The sequence below is a fragment of the Chelonoidis abingdonii genome, chromosome 26 (assembly GCF_003597395.2).
Source record: "Chelonoidis abingdonii isolate Lonesome George chromosome 26, CheloAbing_2.0, whole genome shotgun sequence".
In the NCBI taxonomy this organism is placed as follows: domain Eukaryota; kingdom Metazoa; phylum Chordata; order Testudines; family Testudinidae; genus Chelonoidis; species Chelonoidis abingdonii.
Genome location: NC_133794.1, coordinates 980,128 through 992,779, shown reverse-complemented (window position 1 = coordinate 992,779; position 12,652 = coordinate 980,128). Strand labels below are relative to the sequence as shown.

Below are 12,652 nucleotides of genomic sequence, written 5' to 3'. Positions count from 1 at the left end.
GAGCCGGCCGCGCCGCCTCGTAGGACCGGCCGGGAGCGGCCGCCACCCCCTGCGCCCCCGGCCCCAGAAGAGGAGGCCCCTGAGCGCAGCTCCCCGGTCAGCCTGCGGGAGATCGTGCGCTACTTGGGCGGGGATGGGAGCGCGGCCGGGGGCGGCCGGGTGACCCGGGGCCGAGTCCAGGGGCTGTTGGAGGAGGAAGTGGCTCGTGGGAGGCTGGAAAGGACCCGCTTCGGCAGCATCGCTCTGGCCCGGGCGGAAAGGGGGCCCCAGGGCCGCGCCCCCCACGCCAGGGCGCACCGGAGCAAGGTGAGCGCGGGGGGGGAGGGCCTGGGGCAGGTGGCACGAGTGTCGGGGTAGGGGTGAGCGGCGCCCCGGCCCCCGGAGGGACGGGCAGGAGTTGGAGGGTGAGCGGTGACCCGGGAGAAGGGGCATTGGCTGGGGCGGAAAGCCTGGGGCAAGTCGCACGCGAGTATTAGGGTGGTTGGGTGGGTCTCGGGGGAGCAGTCAGGGGACAAGGATCAGGAGGGCGGGGGGAGTGAGCGGTTCCGGGGGGAGGGGCTGTGTCTGGGGTTGGGGAATGAGCGGTGCTCTGACCCCGGATGGGGAGGGTAGTGAGGAGGGGGCAGTGCCCTGGGCCCCAGGGGAGGGTTAGCTCAGAAGAGGGTTAGCTTTGGGTGCTTGGGATAGGACCTGAGTGTGGGGTGGAAAGGACTGCCCAAGAAGATGAGGGCTGGGAGGGTGGGGTACACAGGAAGGAGTTGCACATGGAGTAAAGGGATCAGGGGCTGCTTGAGGCAGGGATGCCTGGGAGTTAGGGGTCAGGCAGCACTCTGGTGATTGTTTCCAGGGAAAGCACCAGTGACCAGACCCTGGGGCTGCCCCTGTCACTCCTGTACAAGCACATGCCTGTGGAGTCACAGGACATGCAAGGTGTGGAGAGACGGTACCGCCTGGGGCACCATGGGGCATCTGGGGTGGGAGGGACCATGGGCAGTGCTAGTCAAAGGAGCTTAGAATGAAAGCGGCTGTGGGAAGCGAGTTGGGTGAGGTCCAAGATTGTTCCAGCTTAGGGTACGAGCACCGCTGTAGCTTCTGATCCGCTGGGGACTCCTGTCCCAGTGAGGTCCTGTGGTGACGCCCGCCCTGGCTGTGATGTGTTGGGCTGGATGGTGTGTGTGTGTGTGTGATGGATGAGTCTGTTCAAACAGCCTCCAGGAGTGCTACTCTCACAGCAAAGCATCCAGGAACAACCCACCTGCAAGCAGCTTCCCGGCAACCGCTCCTGGGCACCGGGCCCAGCCCCGCTGGACAGGCCGCTGGCAACCAGTGAGGGGCCCAGCACAGCCTTATGACAACAGTCTTCCTGGTCCATCTAGCCCAGTAACCTGTCTGAACAGGACAATTAGCGAGTGATCCATCCCTTGTCTGCCAGTCCCAGCTTCTGGCAGTCAAAGGCTTAGGGACACCCAGAGCATGGAGCTGCTTCCTCGACCATCTTGGCTAACAGCCATTGCTGGACCTATCCTCTATGAACTTATCTCATTCTTTTCTGAGCCCAGTTACACTTTCGGCCACTACAACATTCCCTGACCACGAGTTCCACAGGTTGTCTGTGTGTTGTGTGAAGAACTTCCTTGGGTTTGTTTTAAAGCTGCTCCGTATTAATTTCATTGGGTGACCTCTGGTTCTTGCATTATGTGGAGTCAATAATACTTCTGCATTCACTTTCTCTACACCACGCCTGATTGTATAGATCTCTATCATATCCCCCCCTCCGCTTAGTCTCTTTTCTAAACCAAACCGTCCTGAGTTTTTAATCTGTCATACAGAAGCTGTTTCAGCCCCCTAATCATTTTTCAGAGGGCTAGTTGTGTTAGTCTGGATCTGTAAAAGCAGCAAAGAGTCCTGTGGCACCGTATAGACTAACAGACGTATTGGAGCATAAGCTTTTGTGGGTGAATACCCACTTCGTCAGACGCAGCGAATTCACCCACGAAAGCTTATGCTCCAATACGTCTGTTAGTCTATAAGGTGCCACAGGTCTCTCTGTCACTAATCATTTTTGTTGCTCTTCTCCAATGGTAAAGTATCTTTTTCTGAGATGGGGCAACCAAAACTGCATGCCTTATTCCAGGTGTGGGTGCACCATGGAGTCATATAGCGACATTGTGAGATTTCCTCTCTTCCTATCTTTCCCTTTGCTAATGGTTCCTAACATGCAGTTAGTTTTTTGACGGCCCTGCACACTGAGTGGATGTTTTCAGAGAACTATCCACGATGACTCCAAGATCTTTCTTGAGTGCTAACAGCTAATTTAGACTCCATCATTTTGTATCTGTACAGTTGGGATTGTTTTCCAATGTGTGTTACTTTCCATTTATCAACATTGAATTTCATCTGCCATTTTGTTGCCCAGTCACCCAGTTTTGTGGGATCCCTTTGAAACTCTTTCCAGTAAACTTTGGACCTTGAGTAATTTTGTATCTTCTGCAAACTTTGCCAGCTCACTGTTTACCCCCTTTTTCAGATCATTTCTGAATATGTTGAACAGAACAGGTCCCAGTACAGATGCGCTATTTACCGCTTTCCACCGTGAAAACTGACCATCTGATCCTATCCTTTGCTTCCCATCTTTTAACAATCCAGGGCCCCTGATGCAGCCCTGCCAGGCAACCCTACAATCTCTGCCTGTGTTTTGGGGGTGGCTGTGTTCGCTTTGTGCAGTGCCCAGCCCAGTTCTAACTGGAACCTTTGGGCACTACCATAATGTAACTATAATGAGAGCACTCTGCACGGGCCTGGCTGGCAGCCCAGCAATAACAAACGAGGCATCTCTGGCATGGCCTCCTTGTGCAGGCAGCGTCCGGGGGGGAGGCCCCTGATGGAAGGAGAGCCAGATCTTGCTGAAGAACTTGGACTTTCGCTCTGTTTTTGCCGCGATGGTTGTAAAAGAACAAAGTGGGGGGAGGTTTATTTTCTATTTCTATTTAAAAAAACCACATTTTTGTTCCTTTTCAAAGCAGAGGGGCGTGGGGGTGTAATTATCTTCTAAATCCTAACGAGCTATTTTAACAGGCTCTGTTAAAACTAAATTCGGAGCTCCTGGTTTTGCTTGAGACATTTTTGTTGGAGTTAGATTAGCACCTAGATGCCCCAGCTGAGATGGGCAGAGGGAATGGGGCCTGCGCAGCACCCAACCTGAAGGGGCACATCTGAGATTAGGGACCCACCATTGTGCAGAGTGCTGCACAGGCATGTGGGGGGAGAGAGTTCCTGCCCCCAAGAATTTATAATCTAGACAGACAAAGGAAAGATTACCCCTGTTTTACAGCTGGGGAGACTGAGGCGCAGGGCAGTGACTTGCCCAAGGCCACCTGGCAGGCCAGTTTCAGAATTGGGACTAGAGCCCAGGTCTCCTGATTCCTAGGCTGGGGCCACATCCCCTGGACAATGCTGCCTCTGACCTATCTCTGTGTCCAAAGCTCACGTTAAGTCCTTTGTTTACAACAAACTCTCCCCCAGTTCAGTGCTGCCACTGTCAGAGTGATCCTGGTGCTTCTAGGAATGGGTCCAGCTGGACGTGCGCCCGGTATCTGCTCTAGCAGAGGGGTCGCCGTGGCAGCTGGCACTTTCCAGGAGGACGTCTCTTCTGATGAGATAGTTTGGTAGCCCAGCAGCTTCCTGTTTGAGGGTCGATTTTTTTTTTTTATGCTGTCACCAACTCGCTGTGGTTAGATGCTTAGCCCTGCACCCTAAGAGTCGCCTAACACTAGAGCAGGCAGAGTGCTGGAGAAGGGAGTACGGGGACTGGAATAGTGGGGGTGGAGGTCTGTGGGTTGGGCTCAAGGGGCACCTCCAGAGCTGAGGGGACCCAGATTTGGACTAGCAGGGGGTTGCAGGTATGATTGAGGGGCATTGGCAGAGTTGTGGTGGGGGGAACCCCATGGTTGGGATAGCAGGGGGATGTGGGTCTAGACTGAGGGGCATCGGCAGAGCTGATGTGGGCGGGGAGCCCAGGGCTGGGTTAGCAGGAGGTCCTGAGTCAGGGAAAATGGCTAGTTAGGGCCCAATGGTGGATAAAACCAGGAGCCCCAGCTGTGCCCAGAAGATGCCCTGTGCAGGGCAGAGGGGAGCAGCTTCCTCGGGTCTCTAACTCTGGATTCTTGGTGCCCGCAGAAGGCCGGGGAGGAGCCATCGGAGGAGAAGGGGGAGGAGGAAGAGGAGGATGACGAGGCTTCCACCATGTCGGAGGGCTCCGAGACTCCGGACTACGAGGGGGCGGGCGCCGGGGCTGGGTTGGAGAATGATGGCAAAGCAGCCCCCGCTGAGCAGAGCCAGATGAACGGGGACTGTAAGGACAGCAGGCGTGGTGGGAAGGACTGTCCCACGGGGGGTGGCCACGCCAGGGACTTGCACCCGCCGGAGGAGCACTCCCCGGACAAGGGCTCCGAGCGCCCCCACCGTGAAGGCAGCGAGAGGCGTCATGCCAAGGCCTGCTCCCCTGGGGAGAGCGCCTGCCAGCAGTTCGGGATGGGCAAGAAGGAAGGGGGCTCCTACGGGCAGCCAGACAGAGCAGGTATTGGAGTGAGGGAACGCCAGGGCTGGAATTTCTCTTAGGGAAAGGGGGTAAGAGTGAACCAAGGGTCTGTTGGGGTGCGGGGAGGCTGATGAGGTGCAGTGGCTGAGATCACTCGAGAAATGAGTTTGGCGAGTCTCAGCCTTGGGGATGTTGCGAAATTCTGCTCAGCTGGGCTGGCTGTCTGTATTTGGGGACAGTTCTGGAGCTGGAATATCCAGGGGGCTGTAAGATGGGATTGAGGGACATTGGAAGAACTGTGGGAAGGGGGAGCCCAGGTCTGGGATAACAGAGGCTTGCAGGTCAGCATCGAGGATCATCAGCAGAACTTTAGGGGCGGGAGGAAAACCAGGACTATGGGACAAGATTGAGGGGCATCAGTCAGGCTGGAGGAGATCGGGGAGCCAGGGGCTGAGGTCGGCCAGTTTCCTCGTGTTTCTTGGGGAGGTGAAAGCCCTGTCTGTGATTGTGCCATGCCTGACATCCTCTCTCGTTCTCTCCTGCTTGCAGTCTCTCCAGCTGTTGCAGGCGCGGACCCCCCTGTGCCCTTGTCCCCCGGGCGGCCCGGTGTCCAGGCAGCGGACGGGACACCGTTCAGCTGCGTGTAAGTCCTGCGCTCACTGGCTTCTTAACCTGCCCATCCCCCTCGCTGCCACCAGGGGGTGCTCCTTCTGCCCAGTGCCGGGGCTGGTACTTAATCTGTGAGCCCTATGTGAGCCGGTCAGGCTCTAAGATGTTCCCCGTCCCCCTGGTTATCAGCGTCCTCCTTGGCTGGATCCTTAAATCTCCACATGTGACATGTTTCCCTGCTGCTTCTGCCAGCCCCCAGCAACTCCTGGCTGCATCAGTGCCCCCACTCCAATGGGAGCCTTCAGGGCCTGCCACCCCCATGGCAGGGGCAAGGCCCTCCATGCTCTGGCAGCTCCCCCATTTCCTTCCTGCCTCGATTAACCCTTGGCTGCCTGGGACCCCTGTTGCAGGGAGGGACTGGTTCTCAGCCCTGTCCCCTCGAGATGTCAGGGGACTCCCCCTGGTGCTGGTGTGGGAGGGGATGGCACCAGGGAGTTCAGGCCTGGTGACAAAGGCAGGGAGAGGGCTGTGTCTGCCTGGGAGGTAAGGGTTGTGGCCAAGACCCTGATCATTCTGTTCCCCTTCCCCTGCCCAGCTCGGTGAAGAAGGAGAAGCCCTCAGACCCCGTGGAGTGGACAGTGATGGACGTGGTGGATTATTTCACGGAGGCTGGATTTGCAGAGCAGGCATCTGCCTTTCAGGAGCAGGTCAGTGCAGGGCTGATGGATTCTTCCTAAAAGTGTGGAGGGGGGGGGGGGGGGCTTGTGGCCTCACCCCTTCCCCCAAGGACCTGTCCCCCAGCCAAGCCAGATGCTGGAGCTGGGCCGCGGAGCCTGGGCCCCTCCACCTGAAGATGGGGGGCCCTGAGAGCAGCCCCCAACCCATGTCTCCACCCAGGGCAACTGGAGGGTCCATGGCTGTCCGGGTGACCTGGCTCTGGCCTGGGGGTCGGGCCTCGGGGGCTGAAGAGGTGCAGCTGGGCCTTGATAACAGCTGTCTGGGCATGGATCCTCCACTCGCCCTGGGCGGGGGGCCCGAGAGATGGGCACACGGGTCGGATGCTCCTCTTGGCCCCCCTACTCTGGGCAGGCGGAGGGGCCCAGCTTCCCCACAGTTGCCCCAGGGCTGCTCTCACCTGGCTGGCTAGCTTCTGGCCTGGTCAGGGGGCAGGGCCTCGGGGAAGAGGAGGGGCAGGGAGCCAGGCCTGTGGCGAAAAAGGGGACGGGCCTTGACCCCTACTGTTCTGACACCCCTGGGTCAGTGCTCGGGGGTGGGGGCAGCTGCCATCTTGGAGGCAGGGAGCAGTGTGTGGAGAGAACCAGTCCCCTAGAGGAGAAAGGTCCCATTCCCCAGCCCGTCATCCCTGTTAACCCTTCCTCTGTCACCCCTTGCAGGAGATCGACGGGAAGTCCCTGCTGCTCATGCAGCGCACAGACGTCCTGACCGGGCTGTCCATCCGCCTGGGCCCCGCGCTGAAGATCTACGAGTACCACATCAAGGTGCTGCAGCAAAGCCACTTCGAGGAGGACGAGGTGGATTCCTTCCTGGGCTGAGCAGGGAGAGGGGGGTTGCAGCTGGGGCCGAACGGGACTGTGCCAGCCCTTCCCCGGGTGCCTCCCAGCATCCCTCTGTCTCCATGGAAACGGATGATGGGGGGGTGTCAATCAGCCTGGGGCTTTTGGTGCACGGGGGAGAAGAGCCAGGAAATGACCCTGGCGTCCTAGCTGCGTCCTCCCACCTCTCGTGATTAACCCCCAAGTGGCTGGGGAGGAGTAGAAAAAACTGTGGTGGGGAGGGAGTGAAGGCGTAGGATTCAGAGGAGGGGTTTACAGGGGTGTTTTTTTTGGGGGGGGGGGGCGGTCAGCACCCAACACTGCCCCCCTGGCTCCTCCACTGTGTGTGTATTCGCTTGGTTAGTCTCATGTCATAGCATCGTTGGCCATTTCAAGCTGGGGACAGGTGGGAGAGGTGGATTTTTCACTCATTTTGTGCCCAGGAGATGTCTGAGGACTTTGGTGAAGGCCTCTTTTAGCTCTGTTCCCCGCCCCCCCCCGCCCAACTCAGGACATGGCACTCTGGTTTGATCTCCCCTCCCCCGCCCCCAAACATCTGCTCTCCCTGCTGTCCGGATGGGGTGGGGCAAGGATTTTTTGGGAATAGGTGGGGCACTGGGGGGTGCCCTGCATCAGGGGAAGGTTTTAACACGGGATCCTTTTTATTCTCTGGTTGGGGCGGGGGGGGTAAATTTTTTTTTTTTACACATATGGTTGCTACCCAGAGTCAGTCGCTTTTTAATATCACACCCTCCCCTCCCCCCACTTCCTTTTTTTTAAATAAAAAAAAATATATCTGAAAAACAAGAGAAACACCAATCGGTTCATATTTCTGGACCTTTTCAGGATGGGAGCGGGAGGGCAAAGCTTAGGACAGCTGAGATGTGAATCATGCTTTTGGGAGGGGGCTGGGAGTCAGGACTTCTAGGTGCTGTGCCTGGCTCTGGGAAGGGAATGTGGGCTAGTGGTTAGGGTGGGGGCTAGGGGTCAGGGCTCCTGGGTCTGTCCCCAGCTCTGGGAGGGGAGTGGAATCTAGCAAGATTATTCCCACTTTAGAGAGAGGATGATCAGTGTTTAGATCAGTAGCACAGAGCCCAGGAATCCTGACTTCCAGCTGCCCCTCTCTCCACTAGACCCCACTTTCCTCCCAGAGCTGGGGGTGGAACCCAGAAGTCCTGTGCTTTGGCACCTTCCTCTCCCACCCCCCAGCCCCCCGCAGCCTTTGGGGAAGCAGGTTGTTAAGAAAGGAATGCTGGCTTCCTGTTAGCCCAGCACTGAGGGTCCAGTTCCCAGAGGATGGAGGTGTTTCCTCTTGTGCTGACCCCGTCCCAGGTAAGAGTTTGGGGGCAAGGGGTTTGAATTTCAACTCACCTGACTCTGCTTCTGGGGGACAGAGGAGGAGTGCTAGGGAACCCCTTGGGGCCAGAGCCCTTCCTCTCCCCATGCTCCTGAAGGCTACTTTGAGTGCCCCAACCAGTGCCTGATTGTTGGAGGTGCTTTCTCCTCGTGCTAACCCCAGTGCCCTGTGAGGGGTTGCCGTGCTGCAGGGTGGGGGCTCTGTAGGGGGCACTTTCCCTTGATGGTCAATGTGGGCCCCAGTGTCACACCAGGGGCCATCTTGCTGCAGGGAGTGGGGCAGGAGCTCAGCAGGGGGTGCTGGCCCCAATAGACAAAGGCAGGATCATTACTCCCATTGTATAGGTGGGGAAACTGAGGCCTGGAGTGTTAAGTGACTGTCCCAAGGTCCCAGGTGGAGTCTAGCAGAGCTGGGAATTGAACTCTGATCTCCACAGGCCTCCTTGCATGTCTGATTCTGCTGGGCTCTGCCTAGGCCAAAGGTCAGGCAGAGCAGGGAGGAGTTGATCTGTGGGAAGAGGGGGCCGTGGAGAAATGGTGATGTGCTGAGCTGGGTTTGTCCATTGGCACCCCCCAGGCAGTGTCTGTGCCCCCCGCAAGGCACGCAAGCTCCCCTCTGATAGCGCTGGGGTGGGACAGAGCCTGCCCCCCTTGTGGAACGGCAGCACTGCACCTGGAGCAAAGTTAGAACTGTTGATCACCCATCACAGAGTGGAGGGAAGATGAGCTGGGGCTGTCCCCTGGTGGAGGTGGGGGCCAGGTGATTCTCTTTCCCCACTGAAGGGGGGAGAGGAAGCTTGTGCCTCTTCTGCTGCCCCTGATGGCAGCTGCCTTCTGGTGGGGAAAATAGAAATTGCCAGCCAGAGCCTCCGCCCCCCTGTTCTACCAAGCCTCTATCCCTGCGCTGGGAACGCCCACTGGCTACTGCCAAGGAAGGTGGAAGAAGCCGGCAGATCTCGTTCTGGTCTCTGGGGGAGAGTGGTTTAAAGCGTGAGGTATAATATCCCTGCCAGAGGAAAATTACAATTCTGTAAACATCCAAGGTGGGGCTTGGTGACCTTGGTTCCATGGAGGAGGAGGACAGGATTAGTGGGAGGGGACTTCAAAGACCGAGAAAGCAAAAGGGATCTAGACCCAGATCCTCACCGGTGGATTGCAATGACTTCCTGTTGATTTCAAAGGGAACTAAATCTTTCTGACCATCCAATTTATCCAGCAATATCAGCTAGGAAACAATAATCTTTAGCTCTCCCATAGCACCCTTTACAAAAGTGATCAGTATCATATCCCTGCTTTATAGCTGGGGAAACTGAGGTACAGAGCAAGGACAGGACATGCCTGAGGTCACCCAGCAGAGCTGGGACTGGAATCCAGGTCTGTTGGCTTTGTCCCTGTGAGAAGACTGGGAGATCTTTAGCTGCTTTGGCAAAGCTTGAGCTGTCTTTTTATTTAAGTGCCCAACTTAAGATGCTGCTGTGGCCTGTATCAGTGAGGGGATGCTCATACTTTCTGAAAACCAGACCCGACCCTCCCCCACCCCTCTCTGCTGCCTCTTTCAGGCACTGTTGATTAACTCCCCATCCCAGTGGGGAGTGTTCCTATGCCAGCTGTGGGCCACCCAAATGGCCTGCACAAGAAAGAGATGGGAGATCATCAGTGGCCTTAGGGGATGGGGTGGGGAGTGGAAAAGCCAGTGCAGGTTTGGGAAGCATCAGAGGCTGAACATTTTATTACAAGTTAGAAGGTCTTTGCTGTATTTTACTCTTGCTGTAAAGAGGTGGGTTTGGAGACTCTTGGAGTGGGAATTAAGGGCCCATCACCAACCTAAAGAGAAGCAGCCCTGCTCTAGTGCAATTCTCCAACCCAAGGGGGTTCCCATTCAGCAGAGTGTGACCCCAGAGAGGCAGGGGGTTAGAGCAGGAGTCTACGGCTATGAGGTGTGAGGTCATGTTGCTGCTCAGCTGCCAGCAGCTATGACCCTGTGGGAGCTGTAGCAGCCCAGCTAGTGTGGGTGTATTTAGCTTCTAAACTAGCTGGTGAGAGAGCTTAGCATCAGTGGGGCAGTTCTCTGAAAATGTCACCTCACTGGGCAGCTGTGATCAGAAAGGCCAGGCACAGAAAATACCATGAGCCTATGCTCATGGGGCATCCCCTGCCCCCTTGAGCACTGTGTGCGGGTCTAGCTGCCCCATCTCAAAAAGGCTCTAGGGGAAACTGGAAAAGAGTCACAGAAAGGAAACAAAGATGCCCAGGGATTGGGAATGGCATCTACACAGGGGGAGATTAAAGCAATTTGGCCTTACAGAGAGGTAAGGGGGGAATATAGAGGACTATAAAATGATGACTGGCAGAAAAGTGGTTACATCTTTTCCACAATACAGAAGTGTGTGGGAAGGGGGGGGGGGTCAGCTGATGAGATTAATAAGTAGGTTTAATACAAAGATGAGGAATGTAAAATAACTGTCTCAGAAGGAATTCTTTGGCAAGGGTGCTGGGGGTGGGGTCATAGTGGATCACAGAAAGCCAACATCATTGTGGGATGTAATAGCAGGGACATTATAAACAAGATAATTCTTCTGTGCTGATTAGGCCTCAACTGGAGTATTGTGTCCAGTTCTGGGTGCTGCATTTCAGGAACAATGTGGATAGGGTGACCAGATGTCCTGATTTTATAGGGACAGTCCCAATTTTGGGGTCTTTTTCTTATATAGGCTCCTGTTACCCCCCACCCCCTGTCCTGATTTTTCACATTTGCTGTCAGGTCACCCTACAAGGGACAAATGGGAGAAAGTCCAGAGAAGAGCAACAACGATTAAAGGGCTAAAAAATGTGACCTATGAGGGAAGATTGAAAATGTTGGGTTTGTTTAGTCTGGAGAAGAGAAGACTGAGAGGGGTAGGAACATGATCAGTTTAAGTACATAAAAGGTTGTTACAAGGAGGCAGCTGAAGAATTGTTCTTAACTTCCGAGGATAGGGCAAGAAGCAATGGCCTTAAATTGCAGCAAGGGCAGTTTAGTTTGGACATTTGGAAAAACTGCCTGTCAGGGTGGTTAAGCACTGGAATAAATTGCCCAGGGCAGTTGTGGAATCTCCATCACTGAAGGTTTTGAAGAAGCAGTTAGACAAACCGCTGCCAGGGATGATCCAGCTATTGCTTTGGGTGCAGTGGCCTGGACTAGATGAGCTATTGAGGTACCTTCCAGGCCTGTGAGGTCTTTTCTCCACAATTAACTTAGTGCCAGGGTGCTAGCCCAAAGTATACCCGACTTCAAGAAAGAACTCGCTTGGTTCATGTAGAATAGGGTCAGTACTGGCTCTTGGCCAGGGATGCAGCCTTCTACTTGCATTGATGTTAAACCCCTGACTGCCAAAGCCAATGCCCAATCACACATGCCTTAGTCTGTACACTCTCCCTGAGGCTCTGTTTCCAGCAGCCCCAGGATGGAAATGCAGGGAGGGGATGGGGGAAAAGGGGATTCCCAGGAGGGAAGGGTTAGCCCTCCCCCAACTGAGATCATGGTGCCAAGCTGGAAGGATGCATTTAACCCAGACCTGGTCCGGGTGCGGAAACAGAGATTTCTTCCTACAGCTGTTTTAAAGTAACCTCACTGGAGGGACTCACCAGCTGCAGCTTAAGACCGTTGTGTGCCAATAGCACCTCACAGAGGTTGTGTGACATACTTGGCTACCATCAGGCCCAGGGCTGTGTCAGTTCACTAGGGCATAGGAGGACCACAGAGGCAAAGAGACGGGTGTGTTGGCCTAGACTAGTTAAAACAGCAAGGGGCTGGTACACGAAAGGCCACAGGACTAAGTGATCACAACAAGTGTTTCCTATGGGTCCAGCCCTAGCCTCAGGCCTTCCCTGCCTCAAGGCAGTGCTTGGACAAAGGATTATTTGATGGAGATTGGTAATAGCCAGTTATTATTAAAGGCTGCTGCTTGTTTGCAAAGTCTCAACTTCCTCTGGTTGAGTTCAGGCCAACCTTTCAACACGGTGTAAAACAGTTCCCAAAGAGGTGGATTATCCCATTACTGCTCCCTTGCTTAGGCACCTGTGAGTGGGAGGCAGTTCTTGGGTCAAGCATGGCTTCTGCTTTCACCTTGATCATGTGACATCGTCTACCACAGCTACTACTGGCCTCTGGTGAAGCCAGGGACTTGGCTGGAGCCTGCTATATTCTCAGAGAAGCTGCAATGATGCATACAACCACTGCATCCTCCCCCTCTGCCTCCAGCTGCTCCAAGCCTGTGTTCAAGATCTCTGGATGCAGGGAGGCAATAGAACCTGCAAGTCAGGACACTGCATTCTGGTGCAAGCTCCATCCAGTTTCTTCCCCTCTCAGCCTAAATTTCTCCTCCCACCCTTCTTAGGGTATAAGCTCTGAGATAGGCCATCCCTAACTGTGCAGCACCCAGACCCGTGGGGCTCACTCTCACTTGGGGCCTGTTGGGATTATAAACCTTGGTTCACCCAGTCTGAAAATTCAGATACTACCATGTGGTGACACAGAGATCCCCTTCCCCACTCCATCCTAGGTCACGAAAGGAAGATGCCAACACCTGAGCAGCATTTTTAATTCATCTTTATTAAA

At 55.3% G+C, this 12,652-nt stretch overlaps 1 protein-coding gene across 1 annotated transcript in view; it reads left to right on the top strand.

Annotated features, from left to right (window-relative positions):
• The window catches only part of SAMD1 (sterile alpha motif domain containing 1), a 9,539-nt gene extending 2,027 nt beyond the window's left edge, over positions 1-7,512 (top strand). Inside the window, exons 2-6 of the mRNA XM_075061224.1 lie at positions 4-306; positions 4,177-4,576; positions 5,087-5,180; positions 5,742-5,853; positions 6,541-7,512. Coding sequence (XP_074917325.1) covers positions 4-306; positions 4,177-4,576; positions 5,087-5,180; positions 5,742-5,853; positions 6,541-6,699 — 1,068 coding nt within the window. The 3' untranslated portion in view covers positions 6,700-7,512. The remainder of the gene's footprint in view (positions 1-3; positions 307-4,176; positions 4,577-5,086; positions 5,181-5,741; positions 5,854-6,540) is intronic.
• The last annotated feature ends 5,140 nt before the right edge of the window (positions 7,513-12,652 follow it).